At 37.4% G+C, this 24,962-nt stretch overlaps 5 protein-coding genes across 5 annotated transcripts; 4 read left to right on the plus strand and 1 right to left on the minus strand.

Moving 5' to 3' along the window:
- The first annotated feature begins 439 nt into the window (after window positions 1-439).
- LOC126790569 (ubiquitin-related modifier 1 homolog 2) lies at window positions 440-3,469 on the plus strand. Its single transcript, XM_050516867.1, has 5 exons — window positions 440-565; window positions 1,849-1,893; window positions 2,728-2,803; window positions 2,905-2,987; window positions 3,142-3,469. The coding sequence occupies exons 2-5, from the start codon at window positions 1,871-1,873 to the stop codon at window positions 3,257-3,259; spliced, it is 300 nt and encodes a 99-aa protein (XP_050372824.1). The 5' UTR covers window positions 440-565; window positions 1,849-1,870; the 3' UTR covers window positions 3,260-3,469.
- Window positions 3,470-4,388: 919 nt separating this feature from the next.
- On the plus strand, window positions 4,389-5,159 carry LOC126790561 (uncharacterized). Its single transcript, XM_050516855.1, has one exon. The coding sequence runs from the start codon at window positions 4,624-4,626 to the stop codon at window positions 4,999-5,001; it is 378 nt and encodes a 125-aa protein (XP_050372812.1). The 5' UTR covers window positions 4,389-4,623; the 3' UTR covers window positions 5,002-5,159.
- A 1,906-nt stretch (window positions 5,160-7,065) lies between these two features.
- Window positions 7,066-13,249, plus strand: LOC126790507 (serine/threonine-protein kinase PBL36). The gene is made up of 9 exons (XM_050516764.1): window positions 7,066-7,096; window positions 7,237-7,332; window positions 7,687-8,004; window positions 9,669-10,040; window positions 10,329-10,538; window positions 11,386-11,763; window positions 11,897-12,140; window positions 12,223-12,370; window positions 12,588-13,249. Exons 2-9 carry the CDS (start codon window positions 7,299-7,301, stop codon window positions 12,963-12,965), a joined length of 2,082 nt encoding a protein of 693 aa, XP_050372721.1. The 5' UTR covers window positions 7,066-7,096; window positions 7,237-7,298; the 3' UTR covers window positions 12,966-13,249.
- A 38-nt stretch (window positions 13,250-13,287) lies between these two features.
- LOC126803344 (uncharacterized) lies at window positions 13,288-18,014 on the minus strand. The gene is made up of 6 exons (XM_050531151.1): window positions 18,011-18,014; window positions 17,308-17,632; window positions 17,121-17,217; window positions 15,326-16,946; window positions 14,325-14,418; window positions 13,288-14,100 (listed from the first exon to the last, which is right to left on the minus strand). The coding sequence occupies exons 1-6, from the start codon at window positions 18,012-18,014 to the stop codon at window positions 14,067-14,069; spliced, it is 2,175 nt and encodes a 724-aa protein (XP_050387108.1). The 3' UTR covers window positions 13,288-14,066.
- Window positions 18,015-19,231: 1,217 nt separating this feature from the next.
- Window positions 19,232-23,007, plus strand: LOC126790546 (protein LEAD-SENSITIVE 1). The gene is made up of 2 exons (XM_050516829.1): window positions 19,232-19,474; window positions 22,186-23,007. Exons 1-2 carry the CDS (start codon window positions 19,381-19,383, stop codon window positions 22,857-22,859), a joined length of 768 nt encoding a protein of 255 aa, XP_050372786.1. The 5' UTR covers window positions 19,232-19,380; the 3' UTR covers window positions 22,860-23,007.
- The last annotated feature ends 1,955 nt before the right edge of the window (window positions 23,008-24,962 follow it).

A 24,962-nucleotide genomic window follows, 5' to 3' on the forward strand; every position in this document is an offset into this window, starting at 1 on the left:
TAATAATCTCAATTACACGTCAGTCTCTCAAAATGAGACAAAATGTCATAAACTCAATAACGACCTATCATATAGTTTTACATGCTCAGAGTTTTCACTCTCAATCATTTTGACATTAATAGTTAAATTATAACTACATGTGAGTAGTGGCAGCTAACCAGTCATTATACAACCGACACGTTTGAATACCTATCAGTTGAGTGTATATCAATTGGTTTCACAGCTACGCTACTCCTCGTGGTGACTTGAATCCAGGATCTAATAGCCTACTCCTTAGGTAATTGTGGTTGTACCACTTGAGCTATTCGATTTCGTCAACTTTGCCCATTTAATCTTAATAATAGAAAAGTAAGTAGTTTGATTTGTCCATTAATCAGTAAATTTCCGTTACTTGTCAGTAACATCTTTCGACCACAGGCGCTAGAAGTTGTGGACTTTTCTCCCTCACTGTCCCACAGAAAGTAAAGGGGTTTAGGGTTTCAGAATATCTACCTAGTCGTTTCAATTGAAGCAAACACAAAGCAGAATACAAGATCCATAGGAATACAAGTTTCTCTTCCACCAGGTATTCCCGTTTCCTCTCCATTTTCTTTCTCCTAGCGACTTCCGGTTACTCATGAATTCCTTTAGACTTCCATAGATTAACTGTTGTATTCGTTCGTATAGAATTCGAGATTCATAAAGCTAGCTAGATAATTGCATCTCTCAAGCCTGGTGTTGAGGGCTTATTCATGAACTGTCTCTTATGTTTTGATATTTGAATCTATGCATTTTGTTCTGGGCAGTTATAATTACACTCATTAGAAACAATTGCCAATACTTTGAGTCTAGATTCAAACGATGTTAAAGTATGTGCATCAGTTAGTGAGTTCGACACTCGTGTAATAAGGATCAATCACAATTAAGCTGGAAATTTGTGGTGTCCATCATCCATCATCAGCCATTATCATCCATCATCATCAGAGGTTTTATCTGGCTGATGGTGGCTACTGCCCCTGTAACGTGGCACTAATTTGAGTACCGATTAAAATTCGAAGAGAAAACAATATGTAATTCAATGATAGTGAGTGAACTGATACTCGAGTGGCTCGAATATGCTTAGAACTTGAGTAGGCATCTTCTTGTTCTTTGATGCAGGAGTTAACAGTTGTGAAAGTGGGGAGTGATGAGAGATTAAAAAAGGAGAATGATTTTAGAGGGCTTTTAGTTGTAGAAGGGAGGTCCTCTTACCCCTAGAGAATAAGGTAGGAGAACAGAAACCAAGGCTTGTCAAACCATGAAAAAAACTCAAGTTTGTTTCATTCCAGTCTAATTTGGGTTTCTAAGTAGTAGCAATGTTTACAGGCTTAAAATTCAGAACCCGTAGGCTCCTAGAACACCACTTACACCAGAAGAATGAACTTACTCTTCATAAATCTGAAAAAAAAAATACTGTCTAGACTTTACTTTGGACCAAATAAAGGATTGGGCTTAGTCTTAGGCTTCCTAAGTGGATATTCACTTCCAACCAAGTTGTGGTTAGTGCATCATTCATGGTGTTTAGTTTTTATATACCGTTTATCTTCTTCAATTATGTGTTGTTCCCTTTAGGTTTCTTTTCTTTGTTTCTTCTATTTGATTAGTGGTTTAGGTCTTTACTGTGGGAATAAGTTCATTATTTGTGGATGGTGTAGTATGCAATTGGATAATAGCTATCCAGTATTCCTAGTGGATGGTGCAGTGGTTTAGTTCGTTTCCCTGCTATATATAGTGCGGAAGAAATCTCTTCTCTGTGATGCTTGTATTCTGCACCTTTGATTATCATCCTAAATTTTTTGCATTCTAATATACTATACTTTTGATGCTCAGAAACCTCTACAGGCTTTCCAGTATGCAGCTGACTGTAGAATTCGGGTAATTAATATGAATTTTTTAATATATGATTTCCTGAACAACTTTAGAATGCTTCACTGCTCAGAGCCGTACTGGTCTGGGGATTAATTCCTAATATAAATGATATTGCAAAAGTGAAGCTGGTTCTGAATTTACAATAGATAATAAATTGCTACTCCAGGGTCATGTCAAACTCTCTTTGTTGGATGAACTTTGGCTACCTCAGTCTTTTGCCTTTTCTGCTGTGTAAGAACCTAGCTTTGATGTGATTAGTAATTAAGTCAAAGTTTGAAACTCTTTTTTGTCCTTCTCAAGCGTATGCTATCTCATAATTAGGGCTCATGATGGATATAATACTGTTTTTGGACTCTAACGATTATTTTCTCACATTATGCTTTGCATGACACTTAAGTGGCTATCTCTTCATTGACAAGAAATTCAAATTCAATCTTAGTTATATGGTTTTCAGGAGAACTTGTTACCCTTGATGACTCAATGCTTTCTAGTTAACATTACCATTAGTTGAGGTGTGCAAGAAATTGGAGTAGTTCCTCCGCACATTTTCTTAGGCTTCTAAAGTATGGAACATGTTGTTACTATACTCTAAATTCTAAATGACACAGCATGAGCAATTCTCTGAAACCATGCAAACTTATAGTTGGGTAGTTGGTTTAAATTCATACAAGGATGTATATATATATACAGAAACCATTTAAAGGTATTTAGAGATTGAGAGTCTCAGAACTTGTCCTTTTTTGTAACCGGTTCATTGTTATTATCAATAGTATGTGATGATACTATGTTTCAACCATGTGTCATTATGAATCTGACTGAAATCGAATTTGCTTTATGCAGTGGAGGATTAGAGCTTCTTTGTGACTCTGTCAAAATTCATAAAGTAAATGTAGAACTGCAAAAGGAAGCAGAAAAGGTAACTGTTTTTTTTAAAACAGTTGATATAGATTGTGAGACTGATATTTTGGGTATGTACATCATTGGCTTTGGCCTAACTTGATCTCATATTCTTCTCAGTTTACTATGAAAGATTTACTTGCTTGGATACGTACTAATTTGATCAAGGAGAGGCCTGAAATGTTTATGAAAGGAGACTCCGTGTAAGTGAAATCTGCTTCCAGACTCAGATTTATGTTGTGTGAGTGTGTGTGTCAGACATAAATAATGTAAACTTAAGCATGTTGTTAATGATTTTGGTGGAAGAACCAATATAAATTGCTCAAACCATACTGACGGCCTTTGTTTGTGTTACAGGAGACCTGGTGTTCTAGCCCTTGTGAATGATTGTGACTGGGAGCTTACTGGTCAACTGGATACGACATTAGAGGAGAAGGATGTGGTTGTTTTCATTTCGACCTTGCACGGGGGATAGTATCTGAATCAGTGTGTTGTATCTCTAGCTCATGAAGGCATACCTTACTAGCCAGCCATCCCTCTTTGAAACTATCCTTCCGTGAATCTTTCCCTGATTGTAGCAATAACAAAATCTGATCTTGAAGAGTGACTATTCCTGTAATAACTTTTACTATATCGAATTATTGTCCTATAACTCGTTCACTATTTATAGCAATATTTTTGTCTTTGTTTGCTGGTTTATATGGAAGTGGAGAAACAAGTGTGTTTTTGATACCTCCTTTATCATGCATGTATACACTGCTAAAATCATCTGAGATTATGCTGAAGAGTGGAGCTGCTCTCTAAGCAAGGCTAAAGTAAATTCTTTTTATAGTTATACTATGCTTTCTTGGTCTAGGCCTCTTGCTGGTTGGTATAAGTTGAATATTGATGGCACCAGAAATTCTAACTCTAGGAATATTGGTGTTGGAGGGGTGATTAGAGATCAACATGGGCATTGGATTCATGGTTTTCAAATGAACTTGGGGATTAGGGAGATTTTGGATACTGAGGCTTGAGGCTTATTTTTTGGTCTGAAACTCATTGCCAAACATTACAGTGGAAATGTTAAAATTGAGTTTGACTCTGTCATTCTTATCCAACTTATGCAAAGGGATAACACTTCTATGTATCCTCTTGGGTCCCTGTTTGCTAGTTGTGCTTCTATGATTTCCAAACTATCGAATGTGAAACTCTCTCATATTTTTAGAGTGTAACATGGTTGTTGATGCCTTGGCCAAAAAGAGTATTTCTCATGAGTTGTGGCTGATTGAGTTTGTTGATCCCCTTGTACATGCTGCGCAGCCTTTCTTAGATAATCTAACCAGTGTTGCTAACTGTAAGCGCACATGAGCTTGTTTTAATATTTAGTCTATGTGTTTTTTATTTTTAAGCCTTTTAGGTCCTTTTGTAACAAAAAAAAGAAGATGATGATTTCCACTAGTGGTAACTTGACTAAGACTTGACTTGCCTAATTTTCTAATTCAAGTAAAACACTGGCAGTAGTTAAAGGTTTAGGGTTTAAACAAAAAAAAACAAAAAAAGGCCAAAGCCAAACCAAATCTGCTTAGTAACCAACCATCTCATTGCTACAGTCCTACCTTATCCATCTCTAGCTTTATCCCATCCCATACAAACTCCCAGTCACTTCCCTTCCACTCTTTCCCACTTGGAAAAACCTAATCATTCAAGCACCACCACAGAAAAAGAGCTTTCCTTCGCTTCACAACAAGGTTCCTATAATTATCATTTCCTTCAATCTCATCACCACCCTTCAATCTATTTCCCAGTGTCCAAATCTTTCTGCTGTTCATTTTTTTTTTGTTCACAGAAATTTTCACAATGGCAACAGCCTCAGCAACAGTGTCACCAGCAATGTTCACCACCACTACAACAGTGGCCAAGTCTATGAGGAGACCATCAAACAATGTGCATTACATTTCAGGGGTCAATTCCTTTTCTGGACTCAAAGCTCACAATAGTGTGGCCGCTCTTGGTCTTCCTCAGTGTACTGAGCAGTCCTTTGCTAAGATTGTGAGCTCCTTGAGAACTCCATCACAGAACAAGGGCAGAGGTGGAGGTGCACTTTCATCTACCTGCAATGCAATTGGTGAGATTTTCAAGATTGCAGCAATCATGAATGGACTCACTCTTGTTGGAGTTGCAGTTGGATTCGTTCTACTCCGAATCGAAGCGACTGTGGAGGAGTCAGCTGAGTGAAATTTTTTTTCAGATGCCCCATATTTTGTGATCGATGTTTGTCAATCTTGTACCTCTCTATTTAATACTTCATTTTGATGTAGAAAATATTTCTTTTTCTGTTATTGTGAATTGTGTCGGATGGTAGAAGGTCATATGGAATGCCATTATATTGATACTAAAAATCTGCTGCTACCACTTTGATTATAGTTCCTTAGATAGATAGATGAAGTTGGGTTTTTCAGATTCTGATTTATGCTTGCATCTTTTCATCAAAAAGGTCAAGTTGCTTGATTAAACTTGAGTCGCTCTCTTAGCTTTCTTGCCATTCAAGAATCTGAGACTGAACATAACCTCACCACCCCTTTCTACACCAATCTGCATCATCTCGAGCTTCTGTTATAACTGTTAGGAGAACCGAAAACCCAGTTCGCCGTGTCCAGAACGCTTACAGAAGCACCAATCTGCAGCATCAACAAAAATTTTGATATGCCAGACTACCTTATGGTATTGCCAACATTTAACTGATACACCAGATTAGCAGTAACATACATGATAATATGGCTAGTTGTGTGACATACAGTAAGCTATAGACAACCATAATGAGCAAGTGTGGCTTAGAAGCTACAAGGTCATATGATGTTTTGAGATCGACTTTGTTCGAAATTCTATAATGTTATCCCATGCTAATATGAATCCGAAGCCACAAAACTAGCAAATCGTAGGAAGTAAACCTAGTTTCCATAGATTTCGTTTCTGTCTAATGTTTTGGCCAAGTCTAATTACTTTAGTTAGGCTCACCGTACGTGTAGCCCCAAAATGAAGTGAACCAAACCCTAGATTCTAGATTTAGGTGGTCTACATTGTCAATAGGGAAATCTCTGAAAGTAAGCTACAACTTCATTCATATGTTTGAGCAGAAGTTCATAAAAGACGGCACCAACTTTGCCAGTTTCCACCAAAACAATAAAAAGATAAAGATTTGCAGCCTGGTTTGGTTAGCGTAAAGGAAATTAGTTACTTCGTCTTTCTCATGGGAAGGAAAATAGAAGGGGATATCAACTTCCCATTACTGATAATTGGTGACACAATCAAAGTTGTCAAAACTTTGTGATTAAACTACTAATATAAATATTGTGAGTAATAAATGCAAAGAAGTAAAAGTCAGATTTTGCAAACTTTCGACCATAACATAGATCTTCTGAATAAAAGCAAGGTTATGTCCTAATTATCATGTTTTCATTAGAAAATTCTAATATACATCGATACATTCCACATCTGACGATCGATATTATATTGTGAGTGAGGTCAGAAAAATAATATTCGTTATCAACTGTCGGATGTGAGATGTATAGTAGATTAACCCGTTTGAAGTGTGTACCTTTTGAACTTTTACCACCATGTTGGGTGTCTCTATGATTTTAAGTTGAGGTTATCTATCGTCTTAGTGCACGGAAGGGCACACCAAGTGGTATCGGCATTAAGACCAACCATTTCTAGTTCTTTTTCAAATATTTCACCAGCTTTGGTCATCAAATCCCTCGATATTTAAGTTTGATTTCTCTAGGTTGATGTTGACTCATGCTTGTTAACATGCACGTTGATAAATATATGATAACTCATCTATTATTGAAATCAATCTCATTATCACCGACTATAACTGTTTCAATCAAGTAAATTTTGTGATAACACGAACCGTAATACTTGCAATATGCACACCGTTAGAATTTGAGTTAGTTCTCGACAGAAGAGTCATAGTCGATTTTCGGAAATCATATCATTCCTGGTCTAAATCTACCAACAAGCAGTTATTACTTTAGCAAATTAAACCCACCTCAAAAGGTTAAGAAATAATAACTAAGAAAAAATTAACATAACGGTTACCTTCCTATTATTATAAAAAAAAAAGAGAAAGTTACTAAAATTTTGAATGGCAAAGTGGTAGTTAAGTGTGATGGGTGATGGCAAATGAAGAAGAAAATGAGTTGAATCTGAAAAGTGAGGGAGCAGTGTCCAAAAAAGAAGGGTGCAGCCAGCAAAGAAGAGAAGCCAAGTTGGTTAGCGGTTGCCGCCCATCAAACAAGGAAACAAAGAAACAAGAGAAGGGTCGTCAGAGGTAGTCAGACAGTGAGAGTGTCAAAAGTGTTTGGGGTGATTCCAATTTATATTTATCCGAAGAAATATTTTCCAGCAAGAGGACGTAGAGCTGAAGCAAACCCCATTTGCTTTTTCAAATTGTTTATTTTGTGGATTCAGATGATCATGGTGAATTGGGTTTTCGGCATTCAGTCACAGCTCATGTAGTGGAACGCAGAGAAATGGAGCAAATCCAGCTCAATCTTGATCCTCGAGGTCTTTCTCTCTCTCTTTTTTTTTTTATCTTTCAATTCATGTATCAATTATTATGAAGAAATTTGCGTATACCCAGAAGGAAAAGATGTTATCTTTGTTGAAATGCGAGGGTACCCTTCATGCTAGATCAAAGGGTTCTATTGATTTATGCTCTCTTCCTGTGATATGTATACTATGTGAAAAATCGAACTGACATGGTTAAAGGTTTGAGGGACATTAAGATAGGAACCAATCTCAAGAAATGAAAGACATATGATTGTTGGGTTAACTGACAGAACTGGTGGATTTTTGTTGAGTGTGTACTAGGTTGCTCCTTGGGATCTACTAATTTAGTCTAAACTCTCTACTATGCAGGGTTAGTAAACAAGACGATGATGAAACCGTTGCTTTTGCTTTGTTTTGTGATGTCTGTCGTTAATGCCAATGTACCCTATGATATACGCAAACCACCCACAGTATCTCCACCAAGTGCACCCATCGCACACCCTCCTCTATATGGCCCCTTGATAACTGCGGGTAATCCACCCACAACTTCTCAATTGCCCGGGCCATCGATGAAGGGAAGTGGCCTAGCACCTCCTCTCGCTGCCGCTAAGAGTATCGCTCCAGAGTCTATTGCTGGTTCAATTCCTCCTGGTTTAGATAAGCTGCCAATCTCTCCATCCAGTTCCAGTAAGTTACACTTTTGACTGCATTATTATTATTATTTTGCCATTTTCTTGTCTTATGAGCTCAACTATCTGAGGAATATACATTACAATGAAGGAAGCTGAATAGTCATTGACCTTCTTATCTCTGATCTTATATTCCTTGTTTATATGTATACCTATTAAGGTAGCTGTGTATGTTTCAGTAGTGTATACTTCAACAGGATTATTTGGGAATTCAATGCAGACATGCAAGAACAAAAATTGTAACTAGAAACATTCCTCAACTAATTTGGCAATTTTAAGGACTAAGATAATCCTTTTTTTTTCGTAAGAAACAAGAAATTTTAGTATATTGTCTTGTTTAAGTAATTTCTGAAAAATGAAAGGAGGTGGATATGGAATCTGCAGACTAGTACAAGAACCTAGTCTTTGATATACCAGCAAAGAGAACACCCCACCAAACAAGTCTCATGTCACTACATTTGCCAAATTCAGTACAGTAGAAAAAAGGAAATAATCCCTAAACACATTAGTAACTGATGTCCATAGAGCAGACCAGAATCGCACCTAATTCCATAGAGTAGAATCACTAGACCTTCGACTCCCACTCCTCCGTATTCTCAAATGTTCTTATGTAATGCTCCATCTCAACCCAAAAAGATGTCATTATGATCAGTTTCAGAGTTAGATACACAGTCATTCACAGATGAAAAGAACAAAAATATCTTACTATAATATTGGGCTAATATAGTCCAATCATATGAACTTTTAGTTTAGGTGTCCCATCGATGACCAATTCCATAATATATCCGCCTAAGAAGAAACCTTTTAGACATTTGATTATGATCATTTAGTGTTTAAAATAAGCACTCTTTTGTCTGTTTTTGTACAAGTACGGCAACCTTTTATGATGATGATCCATGACTGAGAACTTAAAAGAATGATGAAAATGTCCTAGATCTATGTATATCGTGTGGGTACCTTATATCTACATATATTCCAGCATGTACAATTAGGAGGGGATTGCTGCAAGTGGTTCAAGGTTTGAGGAAAATATGTCACCCGGTATAGACTGAGAACTTATTTAATATGAGGCAAAAGAAGGTTGTTACAGTTCGAATTGTGAAGCTTTGGCCTCTAAGAAACGGTTTGCAGGTGGATGGACGATGTGTTTACACTATCTGGGACAATTTGGATAAAAAGGAGCAACCGATAGTTGGGCCTCTGTAATGTGTCTGTACTCTGTAGCAGTTAGGGTACTCCTGGTGCCACATATGTTTAGTTGGGAACCTTGAGTTGATGTAATAATTCTAGTCACTCATTGGATTATGTTGTATCTTGATAGACTAGTATCACTAATTTATCCATCTTTCAGTGCATCATTTAGGATGGAGTGTGGTGGATGTGGTTTCTATTTGCGGTATAATATATATGTGATTCTTCTAGCTTGAACAAATGTGATTCTCCTAGTTAGGCAATTTTCTTTTTACTTTTTTTTTTGTGGACTTCTTGGCCATCATTCATGATGCCGTTTTCTTCTATTTGACCAGTGTATGCATATAATAATATTTTTTACACGTGATGATGCGCTAGAATTTCTACTACATTTCATGGTAACATTTGTGATATTAGCAAGCTGAGGCAATGTAATTCGCTAATATTGATGCTGATGCATTTTTTTTTCAGACTGTTGTAAACAGGATATGGTACTGAGACGAGGAAGTCGAGTTTGTGACTGTGTTTATCCTATAAAGCTTGACATTCTCCTATTAAATGTTTCAAGAAATCCTAATTGGAAGCTCTTTCTTGATGACTTTGCTAAGCAGCTTGGTTTGGAAGTTTCTCAAATAGAGTTGATCAACTTTTATGTACTCAACTTTGCAAGGTTAAATATTTCAATGGATATTACTCCACATTCAGGAGTTAGTTTCTCTGCTAGTGATGCATCTGCGATAAACTCGTCTCTTGTCATGCACAAAGTCCATTTAGATCCTTCATTAGTGAGCGATTACAAACTCCTCAATATCACTTGGTTTAAGCCTCCACCTCCTTCTCCAGGTACTTATGTCCTGACATCTACATTTCCCCCCTCAAGTCTTCTGGTATTTGCATGTTTGCATTATGGTGGGATGGTGGAAACCTGTATGGTGAAAGTGGTAGTTATGAGGCAACTCTTTTGTTTTGAAAGTGGTTTCAACTTTAACTAGTTTGATAGTCATTGATATAATTATCCTCCACATTGAGGTAGCTTGTATTGCTTCTACTGTATGTATATATTTTTAAAGTTGTGACTGGTAGTTAATCGTGTTGTATGAATATTAACATCCACATTTTTTTCCCTTAAAGCTCCTGTTGCGACTTCGCCATTGGAAACTTCACCAAAACCATCACCAGCTCTTACATCCACAAGTGCTTCAAATAAAGGGAAACATCCAAACTGGAAACGTATTATTGGTATTGGTGCTGGCATACTGTTCCTTGCCATTACATCTGTGTTTATACTTTGTTTATGCACATTCTGTAAGGAGAAGATCAAAGCATCTCCTGCAGAAACAGGTACTTTTTTTTTTCAATTACACAATTGTACGTAATTTTGTGTTCTTCTATCTTTGTTGTCTGCAAATTTTTTATACTGTCCTGATCCAAACCATAACTCACTACTGTTAAGAAATATCATACCAACCAACTTTTGATTTCACTTCCAGCAATTATAAGTCATTGCAACGTAACTGTTTGACTTTTATGTAAAACATGCCCCGGCAGTATTAACAAAGGATGTCGTAAAAGTAGTTATAGCATCTGATAGTTGTATTGCATAATCAATTATTTGAGTAGTGAGGCATCACAAATTTTGAAAGATGCAATCTTGCTCTTCTAATGTCACTATAAAGTTTGTTTTGATACTGTTAGGAGCAATCTTAATTAATTTTGCTTGAACAATTAAGCTTGTAATAAAAGTAGGGTATGCGAATTTATCTAGTGTTTTTGTTTTGAAAGAATATCTCTTATTTTAGTTGCTAATTTTTTTTTCTTTTTGTTTGGCTGTTATCCTTGTAGTTGGGGTTTTTCTTGTTTTTCTGTTGGGCTTTTTCTAGCTCTTGTTCTAGGTTGTTTTTCTAGTTGTAAGATGTTTCTAGCTGCTGCTGTTGGTGGATTTTCTTTTGTATCATGTTGATTGGTTTTTCTCCTGCTTTCTGTTAACAAGTTACAAAGATACTCAATGAAAACAGCATAAGATCAAATTACAAGCCATTTGATGAAAAAAGATGCATGGAACATGAAAAAAGTAAAAGAGTTATGTATATGACTGTTCTGCATGGTGATTAGAGGTTTTCTTTTCTTGTCGTGAAATCCTTTGCATGTTTCATATTTTTTTTGGTTTCATTGTTGAATTACCTACCAGCACCAGAGAAACAGAGGAGTCTTGAAACAGTTCTACCAGTAGGATCTCTACCCCACCCTAGCAGCACCCGGTTTCTGGCATATGAAGAGCTTAAACAAGCAACAAACAACTTTGAATCTGCAAGTATACTTGGAGAAGGTGGGTTCGGCAAGGTTTTCAAGGGTGTTTTAAGTGATGGTACAGCTGTAGCAATTAAAAGACTTACTAATGGAGGGCAACAGGGTGACAAGGAGTTCTTGGTGGAGGTTGAGATGCTTAGTAGGCTGCATCATCGTAATCTTGTGAAGCTTGTTGGTTACTATAGCAGTCGTGACTCCTCACAAAACTTACTTTGCTATGAGCTTGTGCCAAATGGAAGCTTGGAGGCTTGGCTCCATGGTACTTGTTAATTTACATGCTCTTCTTGTGTAGTGTTTTTAAAGTAAACTCAATCTGGGCAAAGATGATAATACAAGCATACTTGTAGAATTTTATGTTTCATGAAAGCATTGCTAACAGTTATTTCTCTCAGGTCCCCTGGGATTGAATTGTCGTCTAGATTGGGACACCAGAATGAAGATTGCACTTGATGCTGCTAGAGGACTTGCTTACCTGCACGAGGACTCACAACCTTGTGTTATCCACAGAGATTTTAAAGCATCGAATATATTGCTAGAGAACGATTTTCATGCCAAAGTTGCTGATTTTGGCCTGGCTAAACAGGCACCTGAAGGCAGAACAAATTACCTTTCTACTCGTGTGATGGGCACATTTGGGTATGTCTTAATTTTTTCTTCCTTCTCAAGCTCGATATTACCTCTATCTCAAATGACACTATGTGTTTCTTTTGATCTACAGGTATGTTGCTCCAGAGTACGCCATGACTGGACACCTACTAGTTAAAAGTGATGTTTACAGCTATGGGGTGGTCCTTCTTGAATTACTCACTGGAAGAAGGCCTGTAGATATGTCACAGCCATCTGGGCAGGAGAATCTTGTCACTTGGGTTAGTAGTATTTATAAATCAAACCCATTATTTATCTGTCTCTAAGTGTTCATGAAAGTTCATATTCATTACACAAAATAAAATAAAAATAAATAAATAAATAAAAGTAAAAGGAAAAGAAAAAATCACTGAAAAAACAAAAGGTTATTTCCATTTGGTATATTTCCTTTTTCATCTCGAAGGCGAGCCTGAGATAAGTGAATTTTGTGTCTTTCAGGCAAGGCCAATTCTTAGAGACAAGGATCGGCTGGAAGAGCTTGCAGATCCTAGTCTTGGAGCAAAGTACCCAATGGAAGATTTTGTACGAGTTTGCACCATTGCAGCAGCTTGTGTTGCTCCTGAGGCAAGCCAGCGCCCCACAATGGGTGAAGTGGTACAGTCACTGAAGATGGTCCAGAGAATCACTGAATATCAGGATTCTGCGCTAACCACTTCCACTGCCAGACCCAATCACAAACAGTCATCAACTACCTATGAATCGGATGTATCATCGTCTATGTTCTCTTCTGGTCCATACTCTGGTCTAAGTGCGTTTGATAATGACAACATCTCCCGGACAGCAGTTTTCTCTGAGGATCTTCATGAAGGACGATGACGACTTAGCAGAATGTTCAGAAGACACTTTGGCTGTTTGGTATAGCTGTTTAGGAGCAGTCCCATCTTGAAGGGGGGATATAGAAATTTATTTTTGGAGTAATGTATAGGTTTTGTAATTGTGAATCTTGATGAGGGGAGGAAACCGGGTGCCCTTTTGTAGCCCCTTGTGTGGGGAAACCATTATCAAAGCTTTCCCTAGGCAATGGGTTGTAGCATGTTGGTTGAAATTTTGTATATACCTTGTAAGCTTATTTTATGAAATTGGGGTTTGTGTTTCGTATCCATTTACATTTACTGCTTGTGGTAATTGACTAAACATGAGCGCTTGTAATTTGATCTTTGCACTTGGCCATTGTGTTTTGGGGTCTTCAGAGAGGAAGATAAATGTGGTGGATGCTTACATTTCAATGGAACTCTAAACCTTAAACCTTAAACCATTAACTCCATTTCAATGGAAATCTAAGGTCTAAACCCATCTATGGTTTTCTTTTCCACATAATTGTATCATCCTTTTCTACAGGTCTCCTCGTTTGGAATGTGATTCTGGTTTTCTTTTCCACATGATCGTATCATTCTACAGGCCTCCTTTTGCTTAGAATGTGATTCTTGCTGACAGTGGTGGATGCTTACACCAGTTCGCTTGCTTAATTTATTACTCTTGCATATATTGGACCTGGTTTACCTGGACAGCTGCTTTTTTTATATGTTCCTCGTTGATTCAGCAGCCTTGTTGCGGTTACACCCGGAATTTATGATGAGATGCCTGCATACCGTAGAAGGGAACATGTAACTTGTAGATTGGAAGTTCCAATGAGTGAATGACTCAATGGAAGACTTTGACTGCCTGCGCGCACAATGTGGGAACAAACTGACACTGGTATAATATGATGGTTAAGACTTGTCTTGTTAATGGAAAGCCAAGGACAAAATCTCATGTATATATGACTTGGGTGGCAGCATATTTAGAAGACCACACTGCATACTTTGCCTCATCATCAAATTTCGAACTCAACTGAAACAGTGACTGAAATGTGTCCACTGGTTCTCAGGAAAGAGAAACACAGTAGTAACAAGCTTGAACGTTGCCTGATACAATTATTTACCCAACCAAGTTCCTTACTGCTTCGATTCCACTGCATATACAAGAATAGCTATGCCATTAGATTTCAACTGTATTTTAACATGCTTTTGTTCAAAATACATGAATATCAACCATCTCAGAAACCCATCATCTCTTTAAACAAAGGCTGTCAAATTATTAACTTTTTCTCCCTATAACTGGCATTGTAAGAGTGAATTGTGAAATGAAAAAAAATAAAAATAAAAAGTTTGGAGCTTGTGGAGAAAGGAAGCATACCTCTTTGGAAATGAAGGTATTAGATCCTTAATTACATTAACAATTACAGAACCACCTCCGCTCTCCTGAGATGATGTCTGCTCTCCTCCTAGCCCTGAGATTGATGAAAAAGAATCATTTAAGTGACTTCAGATAGATTTTTTTTCCTCATTTTTTAGGAAGGGAGTGGGGTAAATGTTTGTGGACAATTTTAACTAACAGATTTGACAATCAAGGCCGTGCAAAGAGTTCTAGAACTACAGGAAACTAAATTAAATGAAAAGAGAATTCAAACAAATGCAATAAGATTTACTTGATATCAGGAACATCAATACTTAATAGGTTGACAACTTGACATGATGGACGGTGCTACTTGAATGAAAAAAACAACATAAATCAATTTATTGGATACTAATGATTAGGTGAAATTTAGTGAAACAATTTATCTACAATTTTTTCCGTTCATACAGTAATTGGCAGCATTTGATACCAGCTCATACTGCCTAAGAAAGGGTGATTAAATTAACATCAGACAAGATAGCACAAAGCACATACTTAATACATCTTACTTGAAGACGAATGTCAGACCTATTTATGCAAAACAGTGAAAATAGTTGTAACTTTGTTGAACTCCTCAAAGGCACATAGTGATTACAGCACAAATAAATCCACCCAACCTGAACTAGCCATAGCCAAACTTCTGGTATTGGTTGTATGTATTCAGGGCTACAGAATAACATATACCAAACACCATCAGGTGTACTCACTTAGTGGAACTAATATTATGGTCAGTATACAAAAACAAATTCTTTTTCTAGGATAGAGAAAAAAATGTCTCCTGATCTAGCTAGCAAAATGGATCCAAAAGTAATTTCATGATAACTTTCCACACAGATTAAGAGAGAGTTTAAAATATAGACTGAAATAGAAAAATGAAATAATATAGATTTAGATAATATAATGATGGCTTTTAAATTTATGAAGTTTCATTTCAATAAAGGAAAAGGAACTAGTCCAGATACCTTCGGAATCTTCTTCAGTTGCACAGTCACCTTTGAAATATAAAGTATCATCACAGTCTATATCCAAGCCTTCTGTCTGTGCAAACTCTTCCAACATGTGGCCAACAAGATCATAGGCTACCATACTTGTCTCATCACACACTTTTTGAATTGCAAGGTATTGGTTGCAAGTGGTTTGTTTATGCACAACATCTGGCTCAACATGAAATGGGTCTTGTGTATCCATTCCACTGTTATCTTCTTGTTCATGTCTCTCAGTAGAAGTGCCATTAAACCCTCTTTTAATATCATTGGAGCCCCCAGAAATTCCTTGATTGGAGAACAATGTTTCAACCTCCTCAACAAAGACACTGTTACCACCAGGAGGATTACGGCCACTTTTGGAAGTTGTAGACAGGTTGGAAGTACACGGTGTTGACTCCCCAATACTCTCATCGTCATAAAGTGAACCATCAGAGTGAGAATTGTCACTTTCAAATGTTCTTTGTTCCTGCGGTGAACCTTGAATATGGTTCTCATCATCATCATCATCACTACCATCCTCATCATCGTCCTCATCCTCCATTTCCTCGACATATGCGTCAGTGAAGTCAAGATCTAACTCATGGTCAGGAAACATATTCCATACAATCTGTTTTGTCTGAGCACTCACATTCAGTATACATTCCACTTCTGCATCAATTTCATCATTTAAATTGGGTCTATGCAGCTTCTTTCCTGACTTCTTGTTGATAATATCAACAGCTTTTGATAATGACTCTGGAATTGTATCCATATCACTACACTCGAAAAGATATTCAGTTAGCATCTTCCTAATTGCATATCGTAAACTCCTCTTTGATACCTTAGCATCTCGATCTAATAGAGTCTTCAGGTATTCGAGCTCTGGCACACTAACTTTTGATTTAAAACTAACCAGCCAAATAGCACTTGCAATATCATCCTGTAGTATCTTTATCTCTTGCGAGACTTGGTGAAATTCTGTTGCAGTGGAATTACGGGAACCTGGTCGTAACTTCACTGATAGGCCTGCTACAGTCATGGCTTTGGCCAGTGATACCTGCAGTTCATCACCTGGACCAAGTTCGGAAAGCATCTTCTCACAGGTTTTCCGCAATTTAGCAATCAAATTGCTTATTTTGCATCTCTCACTCTTTAACCTTGGTACATGTTGTTCTCCTCCTATAAGCTTTCTGTGCATTGCAATTAGGGCCTCATCAGGCAAGTCCTGAAGTCCATCCAGTACCTTTCTGACATGAGCCTGCGATGTGGAAGACATAACTGTAACAAACTTATCTCGAAAATGCTGTGGGTCACTAAGATGTTGCAGTAGTCGTTTAAAAACACCTGCTTCATCATCAAACTTCTTTCCCAGAGATTCTTTAATAATCTTTTTCATCTCCCACCGAGTTTCCTCAAACTTGACCGAACCTCGTGTAAGTGTAGTAGCTACAACATGAAGCCCCTTAGTGGTCAAATCATCAAGACATGATAACAAGGCTCTGGATACACTTTTCCTGCCGGGCATTACAATACTATCTCCAAACACTTGATTCTCTCCTTCAACATTGCACGCTCCATAGGCGGCTTGAACAGCAGACTTTACATTCTCATAAAACATCTGACGAAATCATAATGCAACAAGATAAACAAGGCAGAAGAAACTCAGAACTATAACTAAGGTCTTGCTTCAGCATCTGGGTTCTTGTCAAATTATAAAAAGCAATCATGGGTATAATGAGTTGTTTCAAGTAGAGCAGCAGTCGTAAGGAAAAGGGTGAGAGAGTGGGCTTACATCATCTTCCCTGAGCAACGATTCCGGGAGTAAATCTCGTCCGAAATCTTCGAACTGCTTCTGCTCGGATTCAGAGAGAGGAGTACCCAACAACCACCTGAAGAAGATTTCATAAACCGACAAGTTAGGTGGGAACACAAAAACAAAACAAATGGATTAGAACGAGGAGAAGCAAAAGGGGGGTGACCTGCGTTTGAGTTGGATCTGCTTCTCTTGGTGTTTGATCTGACACCAGAGAGACTCGCAGTCGGTCTGGTAGAACTCCACGTTTTCCATGAGTGAAACAAACCCGAAACTCGTTCGGGCACACGGGGCATCTAGACCGTTGAAATTGCCGCCTGTACAAAAACAGTAATCAAGTCTGAGCTTAATCTCCAACTGTTCGAGAAGTGGTCTTGATGGTGGTGATGCATGTACGGCGGCGCTGTGACGGAGAGAAGCTCGGCGGTGCAGTGCGGTGGGAAGAGAGGGAGAGAGACTCGTGTGTGTTGTCACCGAGGGAGAAGGAGAGACTCGTGTAAGGTAGCAGGTTTTTAGGGGGGAGAGAGAGAGAGAGAGAGAGATAAAATGTGGGCTTTAAAACAAAACCAAACCCAAACTGATTTTTAAGAGAGAGAAAAAATAGAAAAACCATTTCTAAATAAGTAAAATCACAAATATTAATTAAAAAAAGTAAAATCACGAAAATAAATTTTGAGCGCCGAAAACAAAACTGCCGCAGTATTTGTTTTTAACAAATTACTTAAAAGTACTAGACAACAATTTAATTTATAAATAACTCATTACTTAATTTGTTAAAGCAAATAAAGACCAAAATTTACAAATAAGGACTAAATGATGGCAAGTTGCCACATGTCATAAAATATTTTACTTTTTTACCTATCTTTGACCCATAGTGTTTGTTATTATCAATAGAGAGGTTATCTGCAACTATTGATTATAAAAACTAACTGCTACTGTCAACTATAAAAATAAATTGTTATTGTCGAGTTAAAAACTAGCTACTACTGTCGACTTAGAAGACATCTGCTACTGTCGACTATAAATCTAGCTGCTACTATCAACTGAGAAATTAACTGCTACTGTGATTTTTGGTGAGCAAAATTCAAAATTTCAATTTTTTTTAAAACATATGCAATATGGTACTTAAATGAAACCCTATGACATAAGGAACAATTTTATATATTGGCACACCTCCAAATTGCCGGTAGTTTGGTCGGAAAGCTTAAATTTGCAAAAACTAAAACTAAAAAATGAGAAGAGAGAAATTTGTTAGATCTAGGAGTGACATTTTGGATATTTTTACTTATTGTTTGAGGTTGAGCTATTATATTCTAATTTGTATAAGAAATATCAAAAGTAAGTTTTTAGTTAATCCAAATATGGTATAATACTACTAAGTAATTTTCTTTTCTTTTTTTGCTATTGAGATGTTGCAAAAACTATACTTTATCTCCTTACACCCAATACTATCCTTCGGTCTTGGGTACGTAATGTCTTTTTTTCATCTTCCACGAGCTCTTATTTTTCATTTGCCATGTCTCAATCTTTTTCTAATATAATTTTTTTGTTATTTACTATATTAACCGTTGTAAATATTTTTTGTTTGTTTATTATATATCTAGCTGAGGAATTTTCAAAATTTCAGTTTATTAGTGAAACTGTTGACACTAAAAAGATGGCTTTTAATTATAACCGGGTGGAGATAAAAATATTTTACTCTAACAAGTATAAACAAAATATTATAATAAACTAGCTTTCTCGCAGGTGTCAAGGACGTGCTTACTGTTTTACTATTTATAAACCAACTTCTTTTACTGTTGTTTGAACGTGTGCACCACATTTTATATTTATATTTATATTTTTTTGGGAGAATTTATAAGAGAAAATGGTTTCATTGTTTTAATTTTATTTTCTTACCCACTATTTGAATATAATTATGGGTAACCTATGAAATATATGTGTTTGACGGTGCCATATGCCAAATTGTTTTAATTAATAGAAATTTCGCTAATTACAGGCTGTTAGAATTTAGAAGCACGCAGAAATAAGGGAAAATGATATTACTACACCCCAACGGTACCAATGTGGTCAACGGAAACAGGAAAGAATAAACAAGGCGGAAATAAATAAAGGGTGGCAAAGAAAGCAAGCCTTACAAGCGAAGGAAGATCATAGCGTGGTTCTGCAGCCATTGCATGAATGATTGCTGGAGATGAATTGGGTGTTCTGAACTGATTCCCGTTTGTAATCCAACGCAATGGGTTTGCTGTCAAACAAGATCGACAGGGACCAACTCAAACCCGGCGATCATATCTATTCTTGGAGGAACATCTACCTCTATGCCCATCACGGTTCGTTCCCTCTCTCTCTCTCTCTCTCTCTCTCTCTCTTCTTTACACTGCTTCGATTCTCTACTCAGAACCAAAACCAAACATGTTATGTTTCTCGTTAGATTTGATCAATACGATTTGACATTGTCGGCCGCCATCGGTGAAATGACAGAACATGACCTATGTTCTGTCTTGCTTCGATTTTCTGCATTTTTTGCCGACACCCAAAACCGAAAACCAACCAAAGATATTATCTTTAATGTTTTTGTTTTCGACAAAGATATTATCTTTAATGTTGATACCCATGAAAATGCTCATGTACTATATTGTATTGGAATGGATGATAAAATGCAGTAATGAATGTTGAGGGTGACAATTGTGGCTGTTTGTATCCGGATGTTGTGTGGTGTGTTGTGAAAGTTTGATTCTTGGGATGAGGATTGAATTAGCAGCTTCTTTAAGAAGAATTGAAGATAGAAGAAACATTACTGTTTCTTTATCTTCGTGGTTAGGTGGAGCTTAAACACCCACTCAAATTGAAAATAACTTATCAGGGTTATGACACTAGATTCATCAGGGCGATAGAAATGCTCTTGATTATTCTTCCTGCCCTCCCGTGAAAACTAGAAGACAGTGTGGTGATCAATGCTTAATTTGATCTACAGTCGATTGTCGTGTTTCCTAGGGAACATGGAAAATTATACATATTACTTTGCTTATTGTCACCAGATGTCATATATGGAAACTGGCCAACAATTATTGTTGACCCTAAATACCCAAGTGATTTTCCATCATCATTACTTGGGATCTTTGAATGGATAGAGTTCTTATAAACCAGATAAGGGTGGAGGAGCTGTGAGAGAGCGTAAGATTTGATCAGCTTGTTGGAATCTGTACTGTTGGCCTTCTTGTGTTCTGTTAGATTGGAAGGCAGAGTAGGGTTCCGTCTTCAGTAGGTGATAGTCTGTTTGCTACATATGGTGATAGCTCTTGTCCACATCTTTGCATATATCATGTTGATCAATTAAATTTTTTTTTTTCAAAAGAAAGAAAACGGCTGTTAATTTGCCAACATCTAGTAGCAGTTCACATAACAAAAAAGTACCGGAATTAGATGCAAACATAACCAAATTTTGTTTGATGTCTTTTTGGGAACACATCCATATGTATACCTGTTTGTTGGCCATTAAACTTGTGGAAATTGATACTTGGGGACTTGGAAATGACCATTTGTTCTTGACCTGCTGTTGTTAAATTATTTCTTTTTTTTGTTTTGGGATTTTTGTTTTGTGGGGGGGGGGGGGGGGGGGGGGTGGGGCCTGTATACATAGGGCTAGAAAGAGGTACCAGGAGAGAGTAGGGATGTCGTACCTGGCAGGCCTGTATTTATATCGTTCTTCTACTCTTTAGTTGATTGTAACATATTCTTAAAAATAATTGGCAGTTTCAGGTTTTATATAATTGTGAAAATGTGGCAGTGTCAGGTTCTGACACATATGCGGGAATTTAGTTGTGGTGCATAACAATACATTAATTGAGTTCTGCTTTATTTTGGACAGTATGTTAGTTATCAAGCTGGAGAGTGACCTTTGAAACATCAGGTCCCTAGGTCCTTCAAAGTATATTGTCTTATGCAAAAAACTCAAAAGGACTAGATAGCTTCATTCTTCAATGGTTATTTAGCTTACACCACTGCAATGTTATTGTCCCTTCTAATGAATGCTATGCTAACATCCCTGAAGAATGAAGAAGTTAATGTGAGACTTTTGGTGGAAGGTCCAGGAAGGGGACAAAGTTGATTGATCGGGCTAGACCTGGATTTCAAGGAATACTTAGGGGTGTGGATCCGGTCAAGGAAATAGCAAGTGATTTGTAAATCCTCTTTGTAGTTTAAGACTATAATGAGTTAAAGAGAGGTTGATAGCCTAGAAAATCCGTTTCCTTGGGATTTGATTGTTTCCTGGTAATAATTTAATGACATATCAGTTTGATCTAGAAATGAATCAGTTAAAATGTATGATTTTAAGACCCGCATTCATGGAATGTTTTGAGTGATGCTTGTGTCCTGGTAGATTGCTTTCCCTCCCATGTTTGGTTAACGGTCACTCCGTCAGTATCATCCTCTTTCCTGTTTTACTGGAATATTAATTTGTTAAGAAATTGGAATGATACAGGTGGTCATTTATGTTATTTGATGCAATTACTTCAAGAACTCCCCTGAGTCCAATGTGGATGATAGAAGCAAACGAAACTGGTTTTCTGGGTTGTTTCTCTTGCATTGTGTTGATTCTTTATTTATTTTTTATTTTTTTGGCTATTTGTTTGTTTTGCTCAGTACCTGACAATTTATAACTGAATTGCAATGTGCATGTTTATAATGGCTTGTATGTAGAGAAATTCTTGAACATGTGGATAATTTATTTTGTCAAATAGTCTTAAATGTGATGTTTCAAATCAACATGGTTGTATTAGCTTACACACGGTTTAGTTGATACCTGTCTAATGCTTGAGCTTTGGAGTACATAAAAGTTTTACATGGTGTTCTTGTTCTGCTTTAGGTTTTAGGATTTGTGTTATTGAACGCAAAGAGTATCTTATAGCAGCTGATGTGAGTTATGATTTCTCCCGTTCATTTTCAGCCTTTTATGATTTTTCTATTTTTGACCTGTTTTGCTGTAGATATGTGACAAGAATCTTTGTACATTACTCTCATGTCTGCTTTTTCACCTCAGGGATATATGTTGGAGAGGGAAAGGTTATCCACTTCACTCGGGCAGCTGGACGGGAAATTGGCACAGGAACTGTGTTAGACCGTTTCATTTTCAGCTCATCTCCATCCCACTCATCAGAGAATCCCTGCACAAGTTGTGATGAAACATCAGGGCGTGATGGTGGTGTCATGTCTTCTTGCCTAGAGTGTTTCTTATCCGGTGGTGATCTGTACCTCTTTGAATATGGTGTCAATCCAGCCTTCTTTATTGCCAAAGCCAGAGGAGGTACCTGTACCCTTGCCTCATCTGATCCATCTGAAGACGTCCTTTACCGTGCCTTTTTCCTTCTCAAGAATGGTTTTGGTAGCTACTGCCTCTTCAAAAACAATTGTGAAGATTTTGCAATCTATTGCAAAACAGGTTTGCTTGTGTTTACTAGTCTTAGTGTGGGAAGGAGTGGGCAGGCAGCTTCCATTTTCTCTGCTGCAAGTGCTATTGCTTGTTCACCAGCTCGATATTTGACTACTACTGTTAGTGGTTTGAGTGCTTTTGGTGCTGGAATTTACTGTCTCCACCGATTGGTTTGTGATATTGGAATCCGCCGTGATGTTTCCAAAGTGCCAGTTGAAAGACTAGTTGATCGGGTTGGCTTGGTCGAGCCAGAGGTCGCAGCTGAGACGGTCAAGCAAGAGTAAATTATGTGCAAGTAGTAGCTTTGTGGCTTGTTAAAGAATTCACAACGACACTGTTTATTAATTTAGTTTGTATCAACATTCTACTGGTGCTTGTACTTTGGTATGTATTTTCCTTTATTTTATTTTATTTATATGAAAATGAGTACTATAGACTCTTGGAAAAAAAAAAGTTTCTCAGATGACCAAAGTTGAAGATATTAAATCTATAGCATTTGCCGTTGAACCAGAAACTATCAGGGCTGCAGGGAAGCCTGCTGATCCAGGAATATAAAAAAACATGACACTTACGGATATGACCCTGAGAGTGCATTTCTCATTCTTTCTTGAACTACAAAGCTTTTCGCAAGCCTCCTGTCAGAGATAAATTTCAGCGGGGAGAACATTAGATCTTGAAAAATTTCTTGAGATAGCTGAATGAGTAGATCAATGTGCATCTATGATGACAAAGCCAGACCCTGCAGCTCTGCTGTTTTGATAAACTAATCCGTCAAACTGATTTTCACATGATAATTGGAGGGAAGGGTGTGCATCTAGTAAGTGACCAGTCTACTTTACTTTCACACTGAGACTTGCCAACTTTCTGAGCTCACTGCATGTTGGCATAGGTTTATGCCCAGCCATAATTAGTGCGACTATTAGCACACTTAGGCCCAAAAGCAACCCAACCCCGCAGTACAGGCAGGGAGCCAGCTACACCAGCTGTGTAACGAGCCGCCAGCCCTGTGGCTCGAACCAACTACGGACGCGCTCGCACCCACATTTCAAAGGAAACTCCAGAGAACACCTTAAGTGGGCTAAGTCTCACATCGAAGCATGAGTGAATGATATACCTCAGCTCAACTATTAAAGGACAAACCCTTGACCTCATAAGGTAAGCAATCTCGACTACTTACTGTTACTCTGCAGAAATTAGTATCTATCTGACTTAAGCATCGGATAGTTGAAGACCACGCCGCCGTGGTCTCCACTCTGATGAGATGTGCTATTTGTGACAGGAACGAGAGCAAGGAACACGTCACATTCAGTGTATGAGTAGTGGAGTGTATTGTCATAGCGCAGTATACAACATTAACACTCACTACTAAAAATGGGGGCAAAGCCCACTAATATTTCGTGAGAAAATTCCCTGTTGTATGGGCCATGGAATATGTAGATGTCAACAATAAAGAGTCTTTCACAAATTGGTCAAATGTGGGAAATTTTAAGTATAAAATATGTCACTAACGTGGGATAACATGAAACAATTCTCTCTTTCCTTTTATATAATTTTTATTTATTTATATTGACATAGCATGTCACAGATACACGTTTTCCGTGGGATCTTTTTTGTCATACAGTAGAATACGTTTTCAATCCAGACCAATACAATATTTTCATAAAGAAAAAAAAAGACAAATACAAGATGTATTAGAAAACAAGTATAGTTCCTCCACCTCTCTATTTTATTTTGGAGAAGGAAAGGATGTTCGTGTTCCTCCTCCTCTCTTCTCCTCTCAAACCCAGAAAGTAAACCAACCCAGAAAACAAATTCATATACGTATTTGAGAGAGGGATGCGAATAAGAACTTCCATCTTCAACCACAACAACCTCCACTACTCCAGTCCTTCGGCTCCAACCTCTTCAGGGAGATGACGTCGTCTTCGTGTTTTGACTACTAAAGGATTGAAGCGCAATTCCCTCTCCTTCCTCATCTTTGCTGCTACAAAGGTTAGTACCAAATTACGGTGAGAATAACCTCTTATTATAGCTAGAATTCTTGCCTAGGTTCTTAATCTCTAGCAGTTTATTTATCTTTTACAAAACAAAAGTCTTCATTCTTTCTTTAATTTGATAATAATTTTCTGAAGTTATACATGAATTGGGAACGATTAAGGATTATAAATTCAATTCGTTTTGCGTCTAATCATCAATATTTTTGAGTCTTAATTTAATTGAATTTGTTTGCAATTATTTAAGTTATGCTTTGTGGAACTGCAGGCTATTAGTTTTTGTAGTGTTTGGGAAAATGCGATTATCATGATGATACTAACAATTAATGTGTGTTCCGGTCTTCTTGAGTGAGGATCAAATATACAGAACCACGTTCTTGATATAAAAAGATA

Source organism: Argentina anserina, chromosome 1, assembly GCF_933775445.1.
Source record: "Argentina anserina chromosome 1, drPotAnse1.1, whole genome shotgun sequence".
NCBI lineage: Eukaryota > Viridiplantae > Streptophyta > Magnoliopsida > Rosales > Rosaceae > Argentina > Argentina anserina.

What these genes read in the sequence shown, in the direction of transcription:
- LOC126790546 (XM_050516829.1), top strand. Translation starts at nt 19,381, where the DNA reads ATGGGTTTGCTGTCAAACAAGATCGACAGGGACCAACTCAAACCCGGC. An exon ending in CTACCTCTATGCCCATCACG is followed by an intron (nt 19,475 to 22,185) that starts GTTCGTTCCCTC and finishes TTTTCACCTCAG; the next exon opens with GGATATATGTTGGAGAGGGA.
- LOC126790569 (XM_050516867.1), top strand. Translation starts at nt 1,871, where the DNA reads ATGCAGCTGACTGTAGAATTCGG. An exon ending in CAGCTGACTGTAGAATTCGG is followed by an intron (nt 1,894 to 2,727) that starts GTAATTAATATG and finishes TGCTTTATGCAG; the next exon opens with TGGAGGATTAGAGCTTCTTT. An exon ending in TTTATGAAAGGAGACTCCGT is followed by an intron (nt 2,988 to 3,141) that starts GTAAGTGAAATC and finishes TTTGTGTTACAG; the next exon opens with GAGACCTGGTGTTCTAGCCC.
- LOC126803344 (XM_050531151.1), bottom strand. An exon ending in CGTTGCTCAGGGAAGATGAT is followed by an intron (nt 16,947 to 17,120) that starts GTAAGCCCACTC and finishes TGATTTCGTCAG; the next exon opens with ATGTTTTATGAGAATGTAAA. An exon ending in ATACCTTCATTTCCAAAGAG is followed by an intron (nt 14,101 to 14,324) that starts GTATGCTTCCTT and finishes TTGTATATGCAG; the next exon opens with TGGAATCGAAGCAGTAAGGA.
- LOC126790561 (XM_050516855.1), top strand. Translation starts at nt 4,624, where the DNA reads ATGGCAACAGCCTCAGCAACAGTGTCACCAGCAATGTTCACCACCACT.
- LOC126790507 (XM_050516764.1), top strand. Translation starts at nt 7,299, where the DNA reads ATGGAGCAAATCCAGCTCAATCTTGATCCTCGAG. An exon ending in AGCATCTCCTGCAGAAACAG is followed by an intron (nt 10,539 to 11,385) that starts GTACTTTTTTTT and finishes ATTACCTACCAG; the next exon opens with CACCAGAGAAACAGAGGAGT. An exon ending in AGGAGAATCTTGTCACTTGG is followed by an intron (nt 12,371 to 12,587) that starts GTTAGTAGTATT and finishes TGTGTCTTTCAG; the next exon opens with GCAAGGCCAATTCTTAGAGA.